Source organism: Phyllostomus discolor, chromosome X (genome assembly GCF_004126475.2).
Source record: "Phyllostomus discolor isolate MPI-MPIP mPhyDis1 chromosome X, mPhyDis1.pri.v3, whole genome shotgun sequence".
Lineage (NCBI taxonomy): Eukaryota > Metazoa > Chordata > Mammalia > Chiroptera > Phyllostomidae > Phyllostomus > Phyllostomus discolor.
In genome coordinates, this window is record NC_050198.1 from 95,212,604 (window position 1) to 95,237,263 (window position 24,660).

The 24,660-nt window shown below is 52.9% G+C and overlaps 1 protein-coding gene across 3 annotated transcripts; it reads right to left on the reverse strand.

The window, feature by feature from the left end:
• Positions 1 to 939: 939 nt before the first annotated feature.
• NLGN3 (neuroligin 3) lies at positions 940 to 23,869 on the reverse strand. 3 transcript variants are annotated; one of them, XM_028523094.2, is made up of 8 exons: positions 23,718 to 23,841; positions 20,534 to 21,190; positions 19,830 to 19,889; positions 15,847 to 15,906; positions 13,971 to 14,120; positions 6,772 to 6,957; positions 3,661 to 4,450; positions 940 to 3,048 (listed from the first exon to the last, which is right to left on the reverse strand). In XM_028523094.2, exons 2-8 carry the CDS (start codon positions 20,988 to 20,990, stop codon positions 2,205 to 2,207), a joined length of 2,547 nt encoding a protein of 848 aa, XP_028378895.1. In that variant the 5' UTR covers positions 20,991 to 21,190; positions 23,718 to 23,841; the 3' UTR covers positions 940 to 2,204. The 3 variants fall into 3 exon arrangements, with proteins under 3 accessions (XP_028378895.1, XP_028378896.1, XP_028378898.1); XM_028523095.2 differs by lacking the exon at positions 19,830 to 19,889 and having other exon boundaries at positions 1,746 to 3,048; XM_028523097.2 differs by lacking the exons at positions 15,847 to 15,906; positions 19,830 to 19,889 and having other exon boundaries at positions 1,746 to 3,048; positions 23,718 to 23,869.
• Positions 23,870 to 24,660: the final 791 nt, after the last annotated feature.

The following is a 24,660-nucleotide window of genomic DNA, read 5'->3' on the forward strand; positions in this document are numbered from 1 at the left end:
TTTGGGACTGCATTCCAGGTCTGTTTCTAATGCTGACTGTGACATTGGACTTTTCTGGGCCCATTTCCCCAGTTGTAAAATAAGTGTGTTGGACTTGATGACTTCTAATTCTGTAACTCCGACTCTGATTACTTCCTAGTAAGTTCACACTATATTTTTGTTATGATATGCTAGTACTCATGTTAGTTTGGGAAAGCAGAAAGGGAGGGAAGGAGGAGAAACCATTTCTACACTATGGACTCATTCAGCTGTAACCCACCCTGAGCCTGTGCCTCCAGTTCTTTTGTTAACTATACTGTGTTAAATGAATCAGTGCCCGTCTCTCTTGTTCCCACGTATCATATACGTAGATTGGTTCTTGGTTTTGATCCTTGGACCACCTTGTGTTTGTCTTCTCTGAACATCTTCCTGTTGTGTTGGTTCACCTCCCTCATTTGATCAGGGTCCCTTTGAAGAATTCTAACCCCGGTTTCTGAGGTGTCAGCAACACCACCCAACTGTCATGCTTGATGAGCAGACTACTGGTTCAGCCCTTCAGGCCACTGAGAATAATACGGAATACCATAATGCTAACCCTGGGGAACCCCACTGAATCTTCCCCCCGAGGATCTATAGGGAGCTACTGATCATAATCCTGGAGACAAATTGCTCCCAGGGCCCCAGTGACTTTTTCAGTTCCAATTCATAGAACAGGACACAAGTTATCTCTGGGGAGGAAAGGACCCCTGCTCTGCCAGTCACCCAAGGCCAGGGAGCCCACAGGCCTGATGCCTTGCTGGATTCAGATATGAGCAAGAATCTCAGCATGTTAGATGTCAGACCTCCTCCCATCCCCAAGTCCAGGATGGTGGTGGCCCTGGGGGTGGTGGCAGCACGGGTGGAGGCGGTGGCAGCACGATGGCACGCAGAAGAGAAAGGAGTGTTATTTTTGCCATTTCATTAGGAGGCCACGAGGCACTAAGAGAAGGCTTCAGCAGCAGGAACCCAGAGTCCTGGGGATGGGGACGGCAACCTGATGAAGACTGGAGAGGCCTTGATGCGAGCCCAGCAGAGTGCAGCCCAGACATACATCAGCTAAAGGCACAGGAGGCAGCCGGCAGCCGGTTCCCAGCCTGCAGAGGCACCCAGCTGGGAGGTCTGTCGGGGCAAGGCCTGCACGAGGGAGGCAAGTTGGGAGTGCTAACTGGATTTTTTATTTTTATAACAAGACACTGTGTTTAAAATTTTTACAAAGGACAAACTCCATGGGTTTCCGTTAGTGTTTTAAGAACTTTTCTTTAAAAAAAAAAAAAAAGCCAACAACAACAAAAAACACTGCCGTTTGGAAAGAGAAATGACAGACACAAAAGAGACTGTAAATAAAATGGGGTGAATTTCTGATAGCATTACCCCAAGGCCAGAGGCAGAACCCAGATTCTACCCGGGCCCAGTAATGACATGGCCTCCACAGAACCTCATTCACCAAATCTACGTTGCAGACTCTGCAGCCTGCCATGGGAATGCAGAGCTGGCCGGACAGTTCTCCCCTATGGCCCTCCAACCCCATGCAGCGGTAGCCCCTTCCTCCTTCCACCCCATGGTCTTACTCAAATCTGTTTCTTTCTCAGGGGTCCTGTTCCTTGGTCGGATCGTGTGAGCACTGGGGTTTCCAGAGCCAGCAAGACCTGGGCCTGGGGCTTTCCCTTCGGCAGCCTCTTTGCACGCACAGGTTGGAAAAACATTTGTTCCATTTGTTAAAAAAAATCAACAAAAACAAGACCCAGAGAAAAAGACCAAGTCTGGGGGAGAAAGAGCTACTGTGCTCTTCACAGCTCCCAAGTCTGGAGTAGGTCGGTGGTGCGGTTCCAAGAGAGGCGGAGGGCAAGCACCAAGGGGGTATCCAGCTGGTGCTCTCAGGCCCCCAGGAGTGTCTGGTCAGGCTCAAGGAGCTGGCTTCAGCTGCTGTTCCATGGGTCCTCGGCTTCCCAAGGACTCATTTGCGTCCCCATTTGAAGGGTTTGTTCAGGTTTACTTCCTTATTTGTGTTTTTGTACATGCGGGCGCATGTCCACGTCTATGTTTGTGCAGGTGGGTCTGCTGTCGGGTGTGGGTGCGTGCGTATACATATATGTCTGTATGTGTCTCTGTGTGTGTCTGTGTGTGCATGTGTGTTCGTAGATCTGGGAGGGAGGGAGCCGGGAGATAGGCTGTGCTCTGGGCTGGAGCTATACCCGGGTAGTGGAGTGTGAGTGGGGCAGCCCAGTACTGTTGAACCCTGTGGCAAAGGTGTTATAGGGGTGCAACGTCTGCAGCCCTACCAGGGAATTGGGAATCATAGTGATGGTGTTGGGGGTCATAAGTGGGATATCATCGGGGGAGCGCCGCAGGGTCAGTGTGTAGTCGGGCAGCGCAGTGAGGCGCAGTGTGTCGTGTGGGGGACCAGCCTCACATTCGTGGTGGGTGGGGCCCAGCTGTAACGCTGCCAGCTCCTCCTCAGGAGCAGCTCCCAATTCGGGGGCCCCGGCTCCCCTCTGAGGGCTAGGCTGCCGCAGGGGCTCCTGACGCCGTTTGTCCTTACGGTAGTAGAGGGCAGCAAAGGCCAGAACGTTAAGGAATAGAAGGGAGGCCCCCACGGCGATGGTGACACTTAATTCAGTGGAGTAGTCACGAGGGTTCTCCACCAAGAGTGGCCCTGCATCCTGACCCCCGTTCCAGGACCCTTGGGCATTCTCATTGCTATAGGCAGGGGAGATGGCTGGCCGCTTGGTGCTCCAGGTCTTGCCGTTGGGCCTTCGGGTGATGTGGGAGCTGTGGGTGGTATCCGGAGGCGGCACTTTGGTGGTTGTGGACGTATAGTGGAACATGTCATGCAGGTTGTATAGGTGGGGCACCAGGTGTTTCCAAAAGGCCACCTTAGTGGCCCGGTAATGATCGCGGACCCTCGGTTTCAGCCCGATGTGAAGGTAGAGCTGGTCTCGGGGATTGTATTTGGACCAGGCCACTTCCTCAAAGCGGTTGGCCTTGGTGTGAATAAACTTGGTGTCCTGGGGGACCGGCTTGTTGGGATCCCTGCAATACCACACGGAAATCTGGGGTTACCACTCTACCTAGATGAGGGAAGGGCCCAGCATTCTTCCTCTCATCCCCAACTTCCCACTGTTTCCATCTTTTTCACAGTCTCCCTCCCTCCTTTGTCCATACTCTTCTTCCCCAGCCTTGAACTCCTATTGCCCACAGCTTCATGGAGCCATCTCCTCGTCCCCTGTGCCCATCCTGTAAGGCCATGCCGTGACACTTTTTCTTCTCACATGCTACTGAGCGTCCATCAATCCTTTCAGTTGCCCCATTTTCCCAAAAGCCCTTTAAGGGCTCTTTCTGAAAACGCTTTACTCCCACTTCACACGGCCTCTGACAATTTAACCTGGAATCCCATAGTTCAGCCAATGACTCTCCCCCCTGCTCAGTCCTAATGTTAACTGAGTTCTGAGCCTCAGTCAAATTTTTGAGGGAAGGAAATGGCATGAAAGACTCTAAAGGAAGAAGTAGGGAGGGCGGTGAAAGGCTTAGCAAGCAAGATTTGGGGAATACCTTAGGAAGGGAGATGATGGCAGAGGTTTAGAGAGAGGAGCAGAGGGGACAGCATGCTGGGGTCCCAAAGAAGAACCCCCACTTTCTCCTTACCCAGTCTTGGCAAAGTTGGTCCAGTAGGTCATGACGACAGCACTGAGCATAACATCATTCTTGGAGAAGTTGCAGGGGAAGAGGTCAGTGGGGCCCACCATAGGGACACCAAATACATAGGGTACTTCGTCCCCATGAGCTGCATCTGACCAAGCAGGCTTCATGAGGCTCTGGCAGTGATGGTAGAAGGCGTAGAAGTAGGTAGGTGAGCCATAGCGGGCGTGCAGATCAGCTGTTACTACTGAGGGCTCCACCCACTGGTGATCCGTGAAGAGTGCCACCAGGGTTTTACGGCGGGTCTCAGGGTTGTCGCGGTCTGCCCAGTCTGTGTACATAAACTTGATGGTCTCCCGCAGGGTGTCCTTACCCTCAGGATATCCGTACAGATTGTCCACAAAGTTGGAGACTGAGTAGTCAAAGTCAGTGCCAGAGACACCATCCTCAGGGTCCACCACCCCTTCCACAAACTTGAGCCCCTCACCCTGGTTGACACCTAGCATAATGTCATAATTGAGGAACTCACCCTGTTCCATGAGAATCTCGGGGTCATCGGGAATGACATCGCCATCGATCACAGGGCCAAAGGCCACATGGTAGCGGGCTGGCTGGATGTCCTGCTCTACCAGCTCCTTGGCACTCTTTTGCCGAAGACAGTCCACCATATCCACTGTGTCTAGTACATTACAGCCCACCTTGTCTGCCAGCAGGCTAGTATACTTCACTGGCTGGTAGTTCACAGCCCAGCTGGACAGAGCAGAACCACTTTGGATGATGGCTCTCTGAAAAAGCCCTACGAAAGACAAGCAGCAGCAGGTCAGATCTGTCTTGTCACCCAGAGCCCAGACCCCCCACCCCCTTGTCTGCCCGTGAGGGACAAAAGAAACACCTCCTCATTTCTTTGTTACTGGAGCCGCCCTATGAGTTGAATGGGCTGGGAAGGAGGATCAATGCTTTGGGCTGGGATGATTGGTAAGGACCAGAGGAGGGGTCCAGTGGGTCCGTTCCTTGACTAGTCCCCCACCTGCTTCTTGCTTCCTCATCCTGGGGCAATGGTTGGTAACTTGGGGGTTAAGGACTGCCAGGAAGGATTAACCCCTTGGGTCCCAGACATCAGCTTCCTTATGCTCCCTCTCTTTATCTCTCCTTGTCTTCCCCTCTTGCTTCCTGCCCAGCTGGGCCCAGTTCTGTGCCAGCGCCCCACCAGGGAGCTGGCGCTTCCACCACAAAGGGGTCTTTTTCATGAGAGATGAGAAATGCAGGCAGGAGAGAGCCTCACATTCTGGGAGTCTGGGGAAGGATTCTGAGGGCAAAGGTCTTGGGGTCTGAAAGTCTGCAGGGAATGTGCCTTCCCGGTCCATAGTCTCCACAGACCCTTTCCTTTTCTTGAAGCTACTGATGCCTCGGATCCAGATTTTCCCCTAGTTGAAGGGGAGCCCATCCTCCAAATTCAAAAAGTGAATGATTCTTCCTTAGGGAAGAAAAAAGGGCATCATTCTCTCCCTGGCCCCAACATTGCCAAAGGATAAGCTGGGCCTCAGGCATACAATTTCATTCCTCTAAGAGGAAGGCAGTTTGCATGAGCGGAGAAGAGGAGGGAACTACAGATGATGACTTAACAGACGACCTCACTTTTCGAGAGATTGCTCTCTGGGAGTCAATGACAGAAAGGCAGAGAGAACAAATCCTTAAAGCAGCCGAGCCTGCAGGGATACGGGCTCCCTATGAGACAGAGCAGAGTGCCAAGAAAAGCCTTCTCCTCCTAGGGACAGTCCCCAGTCAGAGAAGGCACTGTTCGTCCCGCTTTGCAGACAGAGGCACCCTCACAGCCAGTCACCTTACCCTCCTTTGTGGAAAAAGGGACTCCTGCTCCCATTACTATCACCTAGAAACACATTCTAAGGTGGGATGCAGATCCCACCCTAGTCTTTCTCCACCATGGTAGGCCCTGGAGAGATGGAGGTGCAATTTCTAGGTCAGAGAAAGTTATTTTTCTCTTTCAGAGAGAGGGGCCTTCCTCAGAGATACTGAAAGTCTTCTTGTGAGATTATCACTAACTCATGGGGTTGATTTCAGTGAAAATACCATGTCTTCATCCTGGCTGGTATAGCTCAGTGCACTGAGCATGGGCCTGCGAACCAAAGGGTTGCTGGTTTGATTCCCAGTCAGGGCACATACCTGGGTTGCAGGCCAGGTCCCCTGTATGGGGTGCACAAGAGGCAACCACACCTTGATGTTCATCTCCTTCTCTTTTTCCCTCCTTCCCCCTCTCTCTAAAAATAAATAGAATCTTTTAACTATATATATTATATTTAAAAATCACCATGTCTTCTCTCACAGATGTCCTCACTTCATAGGAGGGCACCTTTACCTCTCAGACACAAAATGTGCTAGAGTCCAGAGGTGACCAGAACATTTCCTGTGAGCAAAAAAAAAGGGCCTCTTCAGCCCCTATGGAAGAATCTAGGGACTCATGGCCAGGAGAGAGGGTTTCCTTGGGGCTAAAAATGAGAGTTTCCCTTAGCAGGGATGCACTGCATGGGAGGAGGTCTGGAGTCTGATAATAGGTGGCCATCCCTCAGAAAAAGCTGGTCCTGCAGGTTAGCAGTCCTCACCCATCTCCCTGCTTGAGGACAGTTCTTCAGAGAACTATATAAACTGTACTTTCATGTACAGTTCTTCAGAGAGAAAGGCGGAGAAGGAGTGTTTCTTACATCTAAAAACTAACTGCCACCCTAGGGCTATACCTTGCAGTCACATGTCTTTCCCCAGCCGAAAGACTTCCTTGTCTTAAAAAGAAACCTTGTCCCTTCAGAGAGAGGCACTGGGTCTCCACTCTCCCAAAGAAGACTCCCGCATTGGAAGCAGATGTGAATGGGATCACTTTCTCAAGCTGTAGGTGGGACTCTCTTCCCCACCAGGAGAATTCCTTCTTCCCCTAGGGAAACATCTCTCTTCTGCTTCTCCCCAAAGGGATACTGAGCTGAGGGCGGGCTGATTGCCCTGCTGTTCCTGGGTGTGAAGCAGGGCACTCTCCAGCGTGCAAGGCCCGAGGTGCAGGGTAGGTAGCCAGCATGCTTTGCTCATTCATATTTTGCCCCCAGAGCTACTCACCCTCAGAGTGATGTGACAACGTGAGGAGGCTGACACAGGATGCGCCGATGCCCGAGCCAAAGACGGTAATACGGCGCGGATCGCCACCAAAAAAGGCAATATTCTCGCTCACCCAGCGGAGGGCCTGGATTTGGTCAAGGAGCCCATAGTTGCCCTTGGCAGCCTGATCTCCGGTGCTCAGGAAACCTGGATTCAACAAAGGGCATGAGGACAGTGAAGATGGAGGAATGGGAGACCTGGGTACAATGGCAGCAGGAGTCGGGGCTGTGAGGACAGTGGGCATGCAGCTTAGTTCTATCCACCCAGCTATCACAAAGCAGACTCCTTTCTGCAAGGTCCAGCAAACATCAGTACAGCAAGGATCAGCTCCCTGCTTCCCACCATTCTTTGGGTTGAAAGGAGGGCGTCTCCAGACCATTGGAAGGGGATGCATCTAGCTGGGAGCCTTAACCCGCAGGAACTGCACATGGCCAGGACCCAGCATCCTCTGCCCTGATGCACTCTCTGTGTCATGACTCAAGCACCTGGCAAGAGAGAGTGCAAAAAAAGCAAGGGCCCTGGATTCAAATAGTCCTTGGTTCGAGTCCTGACTCTACTACTTACTAACCATGTAGCTTTGGGCAAATTATCTAAAATCTCTGAGCTATAGCTTCCTCCTCTGTAAAACAGAGATTAAAAAAATACTCCAATGAGTTGTTACGAGGATAAAAGGAGTATAAATAAACATCTCCAATATGCTGAGCACATTGTAAATTTATAGCTACTTCTCTTTCCCCTCCCTTCTCTCTCTGAAGAAAGTGAAGATCCCAAAAGGCAATGATTCCTAAGCTCTCCTTGCCCTTCCTGTACAAGTTAGTCCATCTCCACTTCTTTCCAGGGCTTCGGATACCCCCTCCCCTCATTCTCAGGGCGGATCTTCATTCCTTTCCTCAAGGACCTAATGAATCAGAAACTCCGAGATGGGGCCCAGCAATCGGTGTTTGTAACACACTCTCCAGGTGATTCTGATGCCTGTTAAAGTTGGAAAACCCCTGGGTTACACCATCTTTTTCCTCTGATGGAGAAATAGGGAAGTCAGTACAGTGCGTTACCACAGAAACACGTCTTCCCACCCACCCAGTGGGATTTGCTGCCGAGGAGACATGTCACCATGGAGACTACCTTCCCACCCACCTGCTGGGATTTGCTGCTGTGGAGACTTGTTGCCATGGAGACTACGTTCCCACCCACCTGCTGGCTATCCCACAGAGATGTCCTATATTCCCCCCGCCCCACCTTGCTTCCATTTTAAGATGGATCCTGCTGCCTCATTTCATCCCTCTTCCCTGATCCCCAGACTCCTTGGAAGTCTCTGTCTCCTCCCACCATACGCTTTCAGGAGGATTATTCTTTCTTTCCACGTGGGTAGTCATGGTGCTCTTACACTCTGGAAACCCATACCTGCATCAGCATTTTTGACCCCACAGTGAAAATCTCATTCACAGCACCTGGCACTGCCTTTGTGAGAGGACATGTTGGAGGAGGCTCCCTAAGCTCACAGAGAGCTCTCTGACTGTCCTGGAAGTCCACAGGCAGAAGCTGAATTCAAAAAGTCTCAAATAGGCATAAGACCTCCTCATTGTCTTTCTCGAGTCCTTCCGTTCCTAGCTTCTGCAAGAGAGCTCATTTCACCCTCTTCAAGGGTGTTATTAATTTATCTTTGGTACAATTAAGTATGTAAAGTACTTAGTTATTCCTCTCAGGACCTAGTCACAAGCCCTCTTCAGCCCCAGGTTCCCGATGAGGAAATGAGGAGGAATTAGAGAAAGCCTGAATGAGGATGAATGGAGGAGCCCTTGTTCCTCCAGACAGGGGGACCCCCTTCTCCTTAGCCAGACCCATTCACAAACTGAAGCTGCTCCTGCAAGTCTCAAGAAGTATGCTGAGCAAGATTCAATCCAGCTGTCCAAGCCTTGAGACCCTCTGGCAAATATCACTACGTGCTTCTCTTAGCCCACCTGTCCCCTCCACCCCACCCTTTCTCTGTACCCTCTTCTCCTTTTCTTCTCCTTGGGTAACAGCGGACTTGGCCTTAGCCTTGGCCACAGAAGTGTCATTCAGTGAAATGTGTCAAATGCATCTGTCCTAATCAGGGAGAAGGACCTGCATTTGGATGAAGTAAAGTAGATTGCTTCAACGTGTACCGGTTTCCTGGGTTAGGAACAACGGCCTGAAGGGGCTGGGGCTGGGGGTCTGGCTGGTGTGGCTCAGTGGATTGAGCACCAGACTATAAACCAAAGGGTCACCGGTTCCATTCCCAGCCAGAGCACATGCCTGGGTTGTGGTCCACCTACCCAGTAGGGAGTGTGCAAGAGGCAACCACACCTTGATGTTTGTCTCCTTCTCTTTCTCCCTCCTTTTCCCTCTCTCTAAAAAAATAAAATAAAATCTAAAAAAAGAGAAAGGGATGGGAGGTATAGGGGTCGACCAACACCCTCGCCTCCGTCCACTGCCAAGAACCTTGGGATAAGAAAGAAACACTGAAGCACGTGGATGATGCCTGTCAACCCTCCCTACTACAAGAGTCCCGCTTGAAGTGCTATATCCAGCAGGCTCAGAAGGATGATACAACAAACATGACCCACCACAAGTCCACAAAAGCTAGCAGTCTGGGACAGCAGTCACCCACTGCTAGCTTCCCCGGAAGCTCAGCCATCCATGTAAAGCACATGAGAATGAGGCTGAAACACCAAACTTCGTAAACTGTCTGAATCTGAGCCAGTCTCCTTGGGCCCAAGTCTATGCCTCAGTACATGGTAAGTTGCTTGTCAACAGAAGACAGGGGAATCTGGCGCATGGTATCAAAACCAGATTCCGTGTCACACAATGCTTGATGTTTACCAGGCGTTTGGTTTGCCTGAAGGGTACCTGAGCAAGGATGTAAGATTAAATTCTGGAACCCAGAGTAAAACTTGGTGAGCCCCTACTTCCCAAGCCCCAGGGACAACCACATCCTATATCCTGCTGGGGTCCCTTTCTTTTGTTGGTCTCAAGCCCAGGGGGGTGGGCATCTCAAATAATAGTTGCTGCTCCACCTTGGACTTGTCCAAATACATGAATTACCCAAGATGTCTAAAGAAGCACCTCAGAGTGAACAGTCTGTTTGGGCTCAGTGCTCCAGAGAAGTGGATGGGAGGGAGTGTAAATGAATACACGTACAGCAGGTCCTCGAATCATGCTGTTGCCTTCAACATCATTTTGTTGTAATGTTACAATGCTGATGAGATGCCACGGGAACTTAACTGGTTTATATCAGGGTGTCCAACCTGTGGCCTGTGGGCCACTTGCAGCTCAGGATGGCTGTGAATGCGGCCCAACACAAAGTCGTAAATTTACTTAAAACATGAAGAGATGCCCTGGCTGGCATAGCTCAGTGGATTGAGCGCAGGCTGAGAACCAAAGCATTGCAGGTTCGATTCCCAGTCAGGGCACATGCCTGGGTTGCAGGCCATGGCCCCCAGCAACCGCACATTGAAGTTTTTCTCTCTCTGTCTTTTTCCCTCCCTTCCCTCTCTAAAAATAAATAAATAAAATCTTAAAAAAACATGAAGAGTTTTTTGTGTGCGTGATTATGTGTCACAATGCATTGAATGTGTGGCCCAAGACAACTCCTCTTCTTCCAATGTGGCCCAGAGACACCAAAAGGTTGGACACCCCTGATAGCCTATGGTCAAATTGGTATCACTCCATGTTGTTTTGATTACAGTCACAGAATCTAGTGACAATGTTAAGTGAGGACTTGCTGTAATCGAGGTTCAAAACTGCTACCTGCTCTGGGATGGTTTGGGAAACAAAACAACAAAGTCTTAGCTACACTGAGGAAAATTCCCAAGTGCCAGGGTCAAACCCATGTTCTACACCTGGAGCAAAGAGACAAAACCATCCTGTATGTACCTGGAACCCAATCAGCAGCTTACTGATTACATTTGTGTTTCAGAGCAGGCACTGAAGAATACCCAGGAAGTGGTGAAGAACTTCTGACTGAATCTCAGTTTATGACTCCTTCTGAGGCTTGAGGAGTATTATTTTGATCATTAACTGCTTACGCCAAAAGAATAATACTTCTGCCCCCAGATATGCTGTTCTGGTTCTCCAAATGAGAGGAGGTTGTAAAGTAGGGGGTTCCCAACCTGGGTTTTATGGATGAGCTTCAGTGGGATCCATGAAATCATTTCTGTGTGTGTGTGTGTGTGTGTGTGTGTGTGTGTTTCCAGAGAGAGTCTGTAGTTTTCGTCAGAATCTCAAAGGGGTCCAAGGCTCTCCAAAAGGTTAAGAACTTCCACTGCAGAAGCTTAAGGGTCAGAACAGCTGAAGGCATGAAGGAACCGGCAAATCATAGGGAGTGCTCCCCAGCAACAGGCTTCTGTGCAGCCCACAGCGCCCAATGGACACTTCAGATCGGAGTCTCTCCTGTCTCCTGTCTGCCTCCTTTCTGTGCCACCTTTTCCTCTTTGTTCTCCCACGTCCTTTTCTTCTCTTCCTTAGCTTCTCTCCTCTTTCCCCCTTCCTCTCTATATCCTTCATCCCTAACTAGTGCAATAATATGGAACTGAAGCACATTCTTCCCAATACACCTTTGAGAATGGAGCCTTGTGTTGATAATTTTTAGAAGCACCTGAGTTGAATGTTTCTTATTACTATCACTAACAAAATAAAGCAGCAAAATTCCTTTTGGCCTTAAACTACCGGGTAAGTGCACCTGTATATCTGTGTATGAGGACATTTGCATATGCATCACTCTTGAGGACCTGTGCAGCCCTGGAATGTGGGTCTGCAGCCACCTTCAAGGGACATTTTACTGTCAGAGACTCAACTCCCCTTTCTTGGCAGAACAGCACAGCCTAGGAGAGTCCTGCCATGATGTCTGGGGCAACACAGAGAGACAGAGCAGCACAATGGAGCCCAGAGCACATCGCACTGTTGACAGACTGGGTAGATGCCCCGTGTGCTTCATTCCCGGTCTCCAGATGCCATTGAAGGGGACACAGGCTCCACTTTTTCCAGGGAATGTCACTTCTCCAGTCTGAACCCCCAAACAGTGTCTTGCTATCCCGCATAGTATTAAGGGTAAGTGAAGAGGAGACTGCATCATGTCTGGTGAGGCTCAGTGGATTGAACACCGGTCTGTGAACCAAAGGGTCGCATGTTCAATTCTCAGTCAGGGCACAGGCCTGGGTTGTGGGGGGCACGTGAGAGGCAAGCACACATTGATGTTTCTCTCTATTTCTTTCTCCCTCCCTTCCCCTATCTCTAGAAATAAATAAATAAAATCTTTATTAAAAAAAGAGGAAATTGCCTTTTTGCATACATAACTGCACCCACCATTGAAAGGCTGCACCACAGCCCTCTGGGATTAGAACTGGCAAAGCAATATACTCAAAAGCAAATTAAAATAAGGTCCTGTCAGCCAGCTAGCCATGCAGGAAGCCATGCCTAATTGCAGGTTCAGCATCCAGGCCTATGGGCCCAACAAACAGCCCCCACTGCAACTCTGAGGACACAAACTCTCCTGGCACCAGGGATACAGGGCTGCATGTGCCCTCTGAGGTCTAGGTGACCATCCAAAAGGGAGCGAGGACCTGTATGCTTAGTCATCCTCTCTGAAGCACTTGTTTACCTCAAAACCTTTGCCACATGTCGGCATTAACAGTCACCAAGGAAGGTGCAGGGTAGAGCGGCAGCCTAAATCACTGAAACAAGCATGTGGATGACTGAGTGCATGTGGGGAAGGGCATGTGGGTGTGTAGGAGGAGGCATTTCAGAAATAAGTGTATGCGGGAGAGTGTGTTTGTATAACGCGTGGGAGTGAATGGAGATGTATACATGGACAGAATAGAAGAAATGTGTACGTGTGTGTATATGGGGTAGATAAGTGTGGGAGTGCAGGAATGTGGGGGTGAGTAGAGATGTGTGTGCATGAATGGCCAGGTGTGGGTATATGAATGTGTATACATTTGTAGGGTAGGCTGGGGAATATGCACATATGTATGTATTGCATGTATGCAAGCTATGTATGGGACATGTGTGCATGTGGGTATATGTGTAGGGGGGTCTATGGGTGTGTGTATACGTGAGGGGATACACATGTAGATGTGGAAGCAGGGATGTGAGGTGTGTGAGTGTGTGTGTCGTCTTTGTGTGGGGGTGGGGAGGTGTGGCTATGCAGGTATGGGTGTACTCGTGTATGTGTAGTTAGGGGGAATATAGGTTTGTGTTTATGTAGGGAAAGTGAGGGTTGTATGTGTCTATGTAGGTGTGGGATGGAGGCAGATGTGGGGTGCCTGAGGGGAAATGAGTTTGTGTGGAAGAAATATATATGTATATTTAAGGTATATATGTGTAGGGTCTGTGTGTGAATGTGCACAGTATAGGTCTTTGCGTGGAGCAGACATATGGGGGTAGAGGAAAGTGACTGTGGTTATGTATGATGTGTATGGGTGCAGATGCGGGTATAAATCTGTGGAGACAGAGATATATGGGAATGTGTGTGTGTGTGTGTGTGTGTAGAAGGTGAGAGCAATCTGTGTACATGTGGGGTAGGGATATGGAGTGCAGAGAGATATATGGGCATGTGGATATGTGTGTGTGGGGGAGACTACAGTATATATAAAATTCTGGGGGAATGTGTGTATATAGGAGGGGGTCTATAGACACGGGTGTGGGGGTCTACACATGTATGGATATGTGTCTATGCTTGTGGGGGGAGTGAGAAATCACCATATGCATGATGGTGAATGAGGGCAGAGTGCATGTGTGAACATGTGAGGATGTGTGGGCGTGTGGATATGTGATTGGCTAGAAGAGATATCTGTGTGTATGTAGGCTGTTTAGGGCTGTGTGATGTCGGTGGGTAGGGATGAGGACAGGACACTAGGAAATTAATGGGCTCTACAAGAGTCAGCAAAGCAAAAGCCTGGGAGCAGAGACCTGGCCTAAGGCCTAAGAGAAAGTGTGAAGTTTGAATTGAACATCCAGGAAAGGGCCTGGGGCCATAGGGAAGCTCCCATCACTTGGGTAGGGGTAATGGAACCACAGCATTTTGACTGTGCTCATCAGCACCACCTAGAGAACCAAGGCCACCAGGTCTTAACTCCCCAGCATCCCTTCCTCCCTCCTGGAGAACCCAGGCTTCCTTCTAGGTGCCTAGCAGGGAACCGTACCTAGCACCCCAACCCGATAGTTGAGGGTGATGACGATGACGTTGCCATAACTGGCGAGGACGCTGCCATCAATCATGTTGCCTGTTCCTTCCATGTAAGAGCCTCCATGGATGTAGACCATGACGGGTTTAGCGCCACTGTCCCGGATGTCTGTAAGGAGAAGGGGTGAGATACAGGCTGGGTAGGATGCCCTTCCCCCCCCACCCCCGCCAGCCCTGGGGGGGAGGGGTGCGGGCAGCAAAGCTATCCCAGGTGCCAGGACACCACCGCCATCTCTGAGGGCAGGACTCATGGAGCTGCTCAGCCTGGAGCTCAAGCATCAGCCAGAGACACTTGGACTTCAGTGATGTTTTTAATGTCTCTGGACTTCAGTGATGTTTTCAAGTGCCTCCCAGCAGCCAGGTGCGCCTGATACAGTGAGGCCTAGGTAGGCTGTGGAGGCAGGAGTGGGGCAGGAGGAAGAGGAAGGGCTGGCCCCTTAGCTGGATCAAGTGAGTCCCTGCCCGGGGCACCCAGGAGTCCTGGGACCTGATATGGCTTTAGAGAGCAGGGGCTGGGGAGCCCTGGAACCCCCAAGACTAGACCAGTTCCATGGAAATACGGCCATTGGCAGCAGCTGGCCCCCCAGTGCAGACAGAGACAAGAGGGGTGGGAATAAGGGGTAGCACAGGGAGAGAACAAGGAAGAATGTGGGGGAAGGGCAGTGAATGGCAGAGATGGGGTCGGGGGAACCTCAGTGACATGGTCTCTCAGCCATGTGCTCATGTACCCCATTCTCCCTGGGCAACAGGCAGACTTATCTGGAGCCACTGGGGAGGGACGTGGAAGAGGAAAGGGCAGAACTAAGAAGGAGAGACCCCGCCCGCATCAGCAATAAGATGAAGATGGAGCCTCCCAGAGGCCATACAGCAAGGGACTTTAAAGTGGCTGCTCCCCAACCCCGGCAGCCCCGGGGGCAGGGACAGGATGGAGTTCAGGAGGAGGCTCAGCCTGATCACCTCTACCTGCAGCCTCTCAACACTCGGCCAGACCAGCACAGCGCCCCGCCAGCCACCAGTGGGCCCCCTGAGCTGTCTGGCTCCTCCATGGGTGGAGTGGCAGGGCCAGGGCATGGAGGTAGAAGGGAAAGCTCTGTGCCGCCGAGCAAACACACCCTGTTTTCCCAAGGACAAAGGAAGACTGCTTCAGCCATCACTCAAGGATCTCATGCCATCTACCGACTGCACTGTGGTGTCCTGGCCTCAGCCTGGCGCCTTCATCCCCAGTCCTTCTGGCCCTGTCCTGCACCCACCGCAGCCCGCAGCCTGTAGCCCCAAGGCCATCTCTGTCTCACTGGGAGAAGGATGGGGAGGTTCTAGCTAGTGCTGTTGTCCCCCCCCCCCTTTTCATGTGTCACTGCCTCAGTCCTCAGTTCAACATCCTGCTGAGCCCCTGTCTCAGCAGCCAGTCTCCCTGGAAAACACAGGTGTCCCCTGGGTGAAACAGGCATCTCCTCACCCTCCCACAGCCCTGCTTTCTCTCCACTCTCCCTGCTGCTCAGTAGGCACAGGGGCCCATGAACCACACAGCAGATGGGGAGGAAGCTGTCTCCAGCAGTCCCCGCTTGCTACCATGGGACTGAGAATGGGTGGGGGAGCGGGCCGAGGACCTCCTCGTGGCTCTGCTTGTGGTCCCCTGCTCCCCGCCAGCCATGTCCATCACCCTGGATCTCCCAGTGGCCGATCAGGCCAAAGATGGATGAACAGCCCAACGGCCTTGTACAGAAACAGAAACACACCAACGGACGGACAGACAGACAGACGGGGCTTCTCCCCATCGAGAAGGGGAGGGGCTCTGTGCCATGCACCAGCCGCCGCGCCCTGCAGCCCCCAAATACCTTCATCTTCATCCCCGTCATTATCCGCTAAGTCCTCGCCCTGTTTCTTAGCGCCGGATCCTGGGGACCAGACACGGGGAGACACAACAGCACAGAACAGAGAACAAAACAGAGAGAGAATTCAAAAACAGCATGACTGCAGTGTGGCCCAGCAAGCCAGCTCTGGGCCTGGGCCCAGGACAGGCAGGAGGGATGGCAAGAACTGAGGGAATGGGTGGGCTGAGGCCCAGACTTTCATCAGGATGATGGTGTTGCAGGCCCCTGCTATGCTGGCCTCCTTGCACCTCCCTGCCCCGCCTCCTTGTCCCCAACAGCCCATCTGGACCAACCGACCAACTGCCTTCCCAGTTAGGGAGGAGGTAGCAGCAGGTGGGCCAGGGCACAGAGCCAGAGAGCCACTCAGGGAAGGGATTTCTCTCGTCTGCCTCTGCGAGGGGCTGTGCGTGTGTACACAGGCAGGCTGAGCTGGAGAGCAGGGGCAGGCACTGAGTGTGAGAGGCGGCATTGCCAGCATGTGTGGATATGGATGCAAGCTATCAGGGCAGAGAAAGGTGCCAGGGATCCCAGCCCTGAGCTCCCTGGGCCCAGTGAGCAGGCTCAAGCCGGGCTTCAGCTGACCCTGATTCCCACAGGAAAAAATGGGAAAAAGAAGCTGTCCCTCTGGTCTTCCTTGTTGGGGCCCTTGCTCTGGTTAATGGTGAATGGGGTTCTTGCCCATAGGAACCAGGCCTGAGAGCAGCAAGCTTTGCTCTGAGATCTAGAGAAAGCCAGAGGAGGGAGGAAAAGAAGGAGGAGGGAACAAAGAAATGGGGGTGGGGAGTGAGAGAGAGAGAGAGGGAGAGAGAGGCATAATGGTAATAGTTCCTACTATGTACTGAATATTTATCATGTGCCAGACACTGTACTTCTGCCATGTGGTTTGATCCTTACACCCCAGTGAGGTGGCTACTATCTTTATTCTTGTTTTACTGATGGGGAAACTGAGGTTCAGAGAGGGCAAGTGACTTGCTGAAGATCACACAGCTAGAAAGTGCGAGAGGTGAGAGTCAACCCCAGGTCTGCTTGACTCCAAAGCCCGTGGTCTTTCCACTGCACCATGCCATCTTTTGGGGATGAGGGGAAGAGGAGGGAAAAAATAAATGAAAAAAAAAAAAAGAGGTGGAGCATGGACGGGAAGGGAGGGAAGGGAAGGAGAGAAAAGAAGAGATCAGAGGAGAGCAGAGCGACACTTAGGACCTGGGGGTTAGCTAGCACCAAATCTTCTTCCTGTTGTAAGGATGCGAGAAGTGCACCTTGAGAATGAATGGCTCTGGAGAAAGGGGACCTACTGCCTGGATGCTGGGCAGTGTGTGCAAACAGAGGTCATTCTGCTGGCACCCAGGGCTTCCCCTCTTCTCTAGGACACCAGACACTCCAAGCCTGGAGGCAGCAAAGAGCCCTCTTTCTCAGCTGGCCTGGGCTCCGGTGACTGAATTCCCTTCCAGCTATTAATCAAACCAGGAACCACCCTCATAATACAAAATGGCTTTTCACCCAGGGCACGAGCCCAGCCCGAGGGGCAGAGACAGCCTCCAGCTTCCCAAACTTCCAGTAGCACCTACCATCTTAACACCTGCCATGACTGCCCTCAGAGACCCTGCAGGACCCGGGGCATCACCATCCACACAGTGGACAGCGCCCCCCTCCTACAAGGAAAGGAATTGCTCATCCCTAAACATGAATTTCCTCCAACTTGATGGGGGTAGGGGTGAGGATGGGGCAGGTCTTCCCCCAGGAAATCCTTTACTTCCCATGGGCCCTGTTTTAGAAGATGCGTTCCCCCCACCGCCCGGGAGTGTCCCTGGGTTGCTGTACTGTCCCAGCCTCCTCCACACAGATGCCTTTGTTCCTTCAGCTTAGCACTTGTTGAACAACTCCTTGCTGCTGTGCCTGTCACCCAGGCCAGCTCACCCACCATCTTCCATCCTGACACGGTACCGCTGCGGGATCCCAGCCTGGCCAGCCGTGCCTTTCCTTAAGCACACAACTCGAATCACCTCTGCAGATGAGTTTCCTCCAAATGGCCAATGGGCGCCGGATAGGGAACTACTTTGCACGGCTTAATGACCAAATGACCTCCCCCAACATGGTCTGAAACCCCACATCCCAAGGCAGCCTGTGGGGCCTAGCTAGACCAGCTGAGACTAAATACTGAGCTAGGAGCTTCTTCAGAGCGGCGATCAGACCTTCAGTTATTTCTAAGTCTTACCTCTGTCTCATTCACACTTGTCCACATCCCAACAACACCTAGCATTTGGTTTTGCCCGCAGTCAACTAATATGATCAGCAAATGTATCTGGGTGGTGCTTACAGCTAGCTCTCTAGCCAGAGTCTCAGGACTGGGTTGGACTGCCCTAGTCTCTTACCGGGACCCTGGGGAGATCATTCCTGGTAGGAAATGGTTAAAGTTAAGGTCATTTCCTCCCCCGCACCAAGTAAATAACTTACAGGAGCAGGTTCAAGGGGCCCTGCTTTCTGAATTCATTGATAAGCTGATGGTATGTTAAGGACAGACCAGTCCTCTGCCACCATCAGTTGCAGCAACAGAGGCTCTTAAAGGAAAAGACTTGCCTAAGGTCTTACTGTGAGTTAGCAGCAGAGCTGGGACTCACTCCATCAGGCTTTGTGGCTGCCAGACCTGTACTTTTGCTGCAGTACCACAGTGCTTCTTCATTCGTCCAAAAAAAAAGGGGGGGGGGTTACTGATACCCTAACTGTGTGTAGGGTCCTGGGCTGGTATGGGGACAGGGTGGGGCACTCCATCGTCATTGGGGCAGCAGGCCTCACTCACTGCTTAGTGTGCATCAAAAGCACTCAATGCGCATGCCCAACATGGAGATCCTGGGCCCTGCTCCCTGAGGTTCTCATTCAGCAGGGAGCACCTGGCCCCGCTTAGTGGAACCTTGCTCCAGGATTTCAAAAGAAAGCAAATTCCAAGCTTGCCAAAATGTTGTAGGGATCAGCGCGATTTTCCACCAGTTCCTTAGGCTGTTACTGTTTCCAGGTTGGCCCAACCCATCCGCACTTGACTAGTTTCCGGAGCTGGGGAGGGGAACGACTCGATGGGAGTTGGTTGTGTCGCGTGCTACAGTGGAAAGATCGCTGCCCTGAGGGTCAAGAGACCCAAGTTTTGGTCCCAGCTCTGCCACAGACCAGCGATGGGGCCTTGAGCAGCAGCAAGTCACTCCCCTGGGCCTGTTTCCTCAGCTGTGAAATGGGGATACCGATTCCTGCCTTAGAAGCTTCCGGAGATGTGGGGAGGATCTTATGAGGTAAGTATGAAAGCACTTTACAGAAAACATAAAGTGCCATTCGAACACGAAGATTTACTATCATACAGGGGGAACAAATTCTTCCCAGCAAGAAGGTCAACGTCAAATGCACGATCTCGTGCTTCCTTTAGACTCCATAGTTCACAGAGACCCCCCGGGTCTGCCACCAGACCAGCCCTGGCCGGAGGTGGGGTGGGGTTGGGCAGCAGGATTACTAAGCCTGTGTCCGAGTTTGGTCTCAGTTTCAGGGCTGAAGAGTTAAGCCTAGGCTATCAACCGAGGAGAGAACACGGAGCGATGAGCCCGTGGCTCCCCCACCAGGAAAAGGGCAGAGCCTCTGGCCCCACTTGAGCTGCCTTGAGGTCTCCTGAGGTGGCCCGGGGGAGAACCAGCGGCTCTGTCTTTGGCAAACACTTAAGGGTGGAAGTGTGGGCTGGGAAGATTGGAAGAAATGGGGTTGCTGCTTCTGCTCTGAACCTGCCTAAGGCCACCAAATCTTCCCTGGAAAAGGCAGCCAGGGCCCTTGAATGAGGTGGAGCTTAAGTCTGCTCACCGACCGCCCCCTGAGCCCGGGCTACTTGAAGGAAGGCTGGGTCTTCAGGGGCAAGGGCAGGTGGGCAGGCAGCCCTCCCTCTCTCTCTCTCTCTCCCTCCCCGCCGGCTCGCTACCTACCTCCTTTCCTACAAATTTTCTTGTTGGGCTTTCGGGCGCATTCCTTGGAAATCCGCTTTACTGTAAAATGAATAAAAAACTAAAAAATAACAGGAGGCCTCTGCCCAGGGGCATGCAACCCCCACCCCCAGGCCCGAAGAGCTGCTCTGCAGGTTGCTCGAGGCAGAGAGCCTGTCCCACCACCTCCGTGTTTCTGTCACTTACCTTAATGTGACCCCCGCGGGAGGAGGCACCAGCTAGTCAAAGAGGAGGCACCTAAGCAGTGCCCGCCAGGCTCGTCCCCACACCCCACCCCCGCACACGCACCCAGCTCCCTCGGCTGCAAACAGCTACCACCTTTCAAGGCAGGTGGACCGGCTACAGGGGGCTTGGCCGAGCCAGCATCCTCCCGCGGGCAGCTGCCCGCAGTGACCCATACTCCCCCAGGGGACCCCCATCCAACACTCTGGCCCTAGACTCGTCAAAGCTCTCAGGCCTGGCCCGGCCCCTCCTGGTAACAGTGTCACTCACACACGGGAGCTCAGACAATGCTGGGAGAGGGAAGAAAAGGGAGGAGGAAGGGGGAGGCCAAGCAGAGTGATGGTTAGAAGCATTTTCACAGACAGACAGATGCATGCTGCAGGGCACACAACCACATGCAAGCCAGAAACACAGTGGGGCAGGTGGGAGGCGGGGAGGGGACAGTGCCTGGCCACAGCACTCACCATCCTCCGTGGGCACATAGACATTCAGGTAGAGGCAGTCTTCATTGGGCTCCTGGATGTAAGTGGCGACGATATCCAAGTTGGCAGTGAACCAGACGGGAAGCATGACTTCGGGCACAGCTGTGTGGATGTTCTGGGGGCACACTGGGGGAAAGTGTGTGGCGTTCCGGATGCCTGACCAGGACGGGGGTGGTTCAGGGGGCAGGAACCGTTTCTCGCCGATCGGAGGAGCTGCGTAGGGCACCCCCAGGTACTGGTCCACAGGCCCCAGGATCTCACTGGGCAATGGTACCCGGGCACCCCTTAGCTTCCCAAAGTGAGTATTGACTGTGGGCGCCGGGGCCTGAGTACTGGCTCTCAGCACCAAGCCGAGAAACCACAGGGTGAGGCACAGGCTCCGGCCAACTGTGGGCTTGGGGCTCGGGGACGGCGAGGGCAGGCCAAGCCGCAGCCACATGTTCCGGGCAGGGGGACTGGCAAGAAAGGCAGACTCCAGGGTCACAGCATCAGCCCAATAGGCAGCCCCTTCATGGCCACACTGACTTGAACCTCAAAACTGAGCTCTTGAGGGACACCTGCAGGTGCCCGGCCACGTAGAGAGCAGGTCGTCCAAGCACCACAGCTTCAGAAAGGGGACTCCCTCAGGGCCAGACAGGCCTGTGGAAAGAGGGAAGTATTCGTCATCCAGGATGGTCAGGAGGGCTATGGAGTGGGTCGTCGGGGCCCTGCTGCGCTTGGGCTGTTTCTCCCACAGTTTGGAGAGGTTTCCCAGGTGCCTGGGTCCAGGGACCTACTGACAACCTCCACCGCCAGTCAGAAGCATTCTATGTGTCTGGCCATGGTTGGAAAACCCAAGGACATTGCCAGAGCGACAGCGCTTGCCACTACAAGTTCTCAGCGCCCTACCTGAACTCCTCAGCCAGTGGAGCTCATGGGGGCGAGCCGGGGCCAGAGTCACATGCGGTAGCAGGGCCAAGGAGAACCAGAGCTAGAGTTTAGGTCCCTGGGCGCGCTGCGTGATCACTGAGCTCTCTAGCCCCCACCTCTCAGGGCAAAGCCCATGAAGGGACCTGTGAGTCAGGAGACAGGATTGGGAACCTCTGGTACTTTATGGCACAGACAGGGAAAGTGGCAGATAGGCAAAGGGTCCCCGATAGGCAAAAGGTCCAGCAGAGAGATCCCTCCCGTTCACGGGGGGTGGGGCAGGGACAGGGGCAAGGCAGCCATTTGCCAGAGATCCTCCTGTACATTTCTCCTCAGCCCTGACTGCTCCCAAATCCTTAAGCCTCGGTCACGGTTATTTCTGTCAGCTATCTCTGAGTGGCACAGAGTGCCAGAACTGAAGCAGAAACCCTTCTGCCTAGCACCCTAGGCATTGTTGATGCTCAGCCAGTGGAAAATAAACAGCGGAGTGCGGGGAACACACACTTAGAGACTCAGAAATAAACTCACAAAGTCTCAAAGAGGGAGTGACAGAGACCAAGCTGGATAACAGACACTGCAATTTCCACTCCCAGAGACACACATTCCAAACTCACAGACATCCCCTCCTATAGCGCCACATTGTGAGACAGAGAGTGTCGCCGAACCAGAGACTGACAGGGACGTACATTCGGAGACACACAGAGACTCAAATATAATCACATGCACTGTTCAGGTAAATATCCAAAAACACATACAGCATGAGGGTGACACATAGGTGGAGACAGAAACAGAAATAGCGACACAAGGAAGACACAGAGACCTTCTGACAGTTACACGGTCAACACATATCCACAGGCACACAAAGACACTTGTGCATGGACACACACACACACACACACACAATTTTATTTTCTCCCATTTCTCCCGGTTTCCAAGATTGCAGGCCTTCTCCTTTAAGACTTTAAGAACTGCCTGAAGGGGTGGGGGAGGGAGATTGGGAACCGCCCGGCAATCGGCCACCTCGAGAGGGCAATGAGAATGTGTGTGTGTGAGAGAGAGACAGACAGACAGACAGACAGAGACGGGGAGAGAGAGACAGAGAGAGAGGGCGCGCGAGCGCAGAAGGAGGTGAAGGAGGGAGGGCGGGCAAAGCGACTAAAGGGGTGGGATCTCAGAGGAAATGGGGAGCAAAGTATTGGGGGGTTAGATCCCAGGCACTGCCCATAATGTACCCGGGTGGGGGGAGGAGGGGCAGGGGAAGGAAGGGGTAGGAGTAGGGAGGTGGGGCAGGAGGGAGTGGGTGTGTGTGTGTATGGGGGGGATAGTCCGCAGCTGAGTTCACACAATCCCCCCATTCACCATCTCCATGGCAACTCTGGGGCACAAACCGCTCATTCACACGGCTTCCCCACCAGCACCCCCCCACACCATTAACCCTCTCGGTGCTGCCCCTCCCCACGAATTCTATTAACCCTTTCTGGACGCCTCCCTCTCCAGTACCCCTTCGGCGCCAAATGTCAATCCCCTTTGAGTCAATTCCCTGCAGCCCCTCCCCTGTGAACACCTAGACAAATCGACCCCCAAACGCCCTCTGTACCCTAGGACCCACTGTGAGTCCCCAAGGCCAAGATCTGCATCCTGGTCCAACTTGCAATTTGGGAGAAGACAAGGGGAGGCGGCAATGCCGCGGATTAGAATGGCATCTGGGGGTACTTTTTAGGCTGGAGCGGTATTGGGCGAGGGACATTGTGCAGGAATGCACTGGCACGGCAGACCGCAGTATTGGGGGCTACAAGGGCTCCGGACGGAATTGAGGGATGGAGCTGCATTGGAACAGGGAGGATAGGATAAAGGCCTCTGATGGGGGGGGGGGGCTGCAGAGAATGGGGGAGGGAGCCGGGCTGTGAGATGCTATGATGGAAAAGGAATGGGGCTGCACTGCGGGGGAGGGGGGACTGGCAACGTGCACCACAGGAATGGGGTTGGGGGCCCTCAGTAGGGGTATTTTGATGAGCATGCGGGCCGGGCTGTGGAAATACAGGGACCATGGGCAGGAGGATGACAGGGATGCGGGATTCCGGAAGGTGGAAGAGCGAAGGGGGCAGGATTGGGGTGTCAGGGGTGCTGATGGAGAACATGGTGTTGAGAAGGACAGGGGGCACTGCCTGGGGAGTGGAGGAGCCCGAGATGGGGAAGGGATAGGATCGGGGCAGGGTATGGGCAGCTAAAAAGGATGAGAGACCGGGGCAGGCGGCCTCACCTGTTCCCCCGGCTGTTGCGAGCGCCCGAACCGGGCCGCGGACCACCCATATCGCCTCCAGGCCAAGGGCTCTGCACCCGAATCCCCGAGATCTGCTCTCCGGCTGCCTGGCTGCTGTGCCCGCGCACCGAGGGGCGCGCTGCGCGTGCCTGGACACGGGGGGCGCGGTCCCTGCCATTAACTCCTTTTGTGCCAGTGATGGCTCAAGTCCTGGGGCATGGCCCAATTCCTCCCATGCTCAAGCACGCACTGCTCACGCAATCCCTCTTCCTCCCACATACCCCACTCAGATCACAAACAGGTGACCTTCCAGGGCAGCTATTCCAAACTTTACCTGCAAAGCTTGAAACCTTGAGACAAAGGGAGAAACTGAGGCACTGCCTGCAGGAGTCCCCTAGTTGTACTCCACAAAGACACATGTCCACCTCACTCAGGATCCCTCATTCCTCCTCAGCACCGCACTTCTCAAGTAGCACCAATGAGGGGCCACTTTGCCCTCATCCCGTCGTTCTTTCAAAGGTCAATAAGGTTCCTTTCTGTTGCTCCTGGTGGGGCATGTCAGCCTGTCAGCATGTACCCGCTCTGGATCCGGCTGTCTTTGTGTCTTGTGTTCCTGTATGTGGTGCACGTGTCCAGTTTGCTTAGCAAGCCCCCCACAGCCCCTCTGAGTGTCCCCTATCTCAGCCAAGCCTGTACCCCTGGAGCTCCTCAGAATGTTCAGCAGGAAAAAGCTTCGGTCGTGTTTGCCTTTGCCCTACCAGGGAGTTCCATTCCTTGAGCACACAACTTTTAGTCCCATACTTCGTAGACCTCAAAGATGGAATTTATTTGTTCGTGTTTTATAACTTAGGTACGGATTGGTGCCCCTGGTTTTAGCAGCACACTCATCACTTCCCAGTGATAGAGTGCAAACATGTCCTGGATGTTACTCTGAAGTTGTCAA

Bases quoted from the DNA above. Each gene is read 5' to 3' on its own strand.
- NLGN3 (XM_028523094.2), bottom strand. From the start codon at position 20,990: ATGTGGCTGCGGCTTGGCCTGCCCTCGCCGTCCCCGAGCCCCAAGCCC. The intron at 19,890-20,533 runs GTGAGTGCTGTG...TTCATTTTACAG, and splicing joins CTATGTGCCCACGGAGGATG to TAAAGCGGATTTCCAAGGAA. The intron at 6,958-13,970 runs GTACGGTTCCCT...TGTTGAATCCAG, and splicing joins CTATCGGGTTGGGGTGCTAG to GTTTCCTGAGCACCGGAGAT.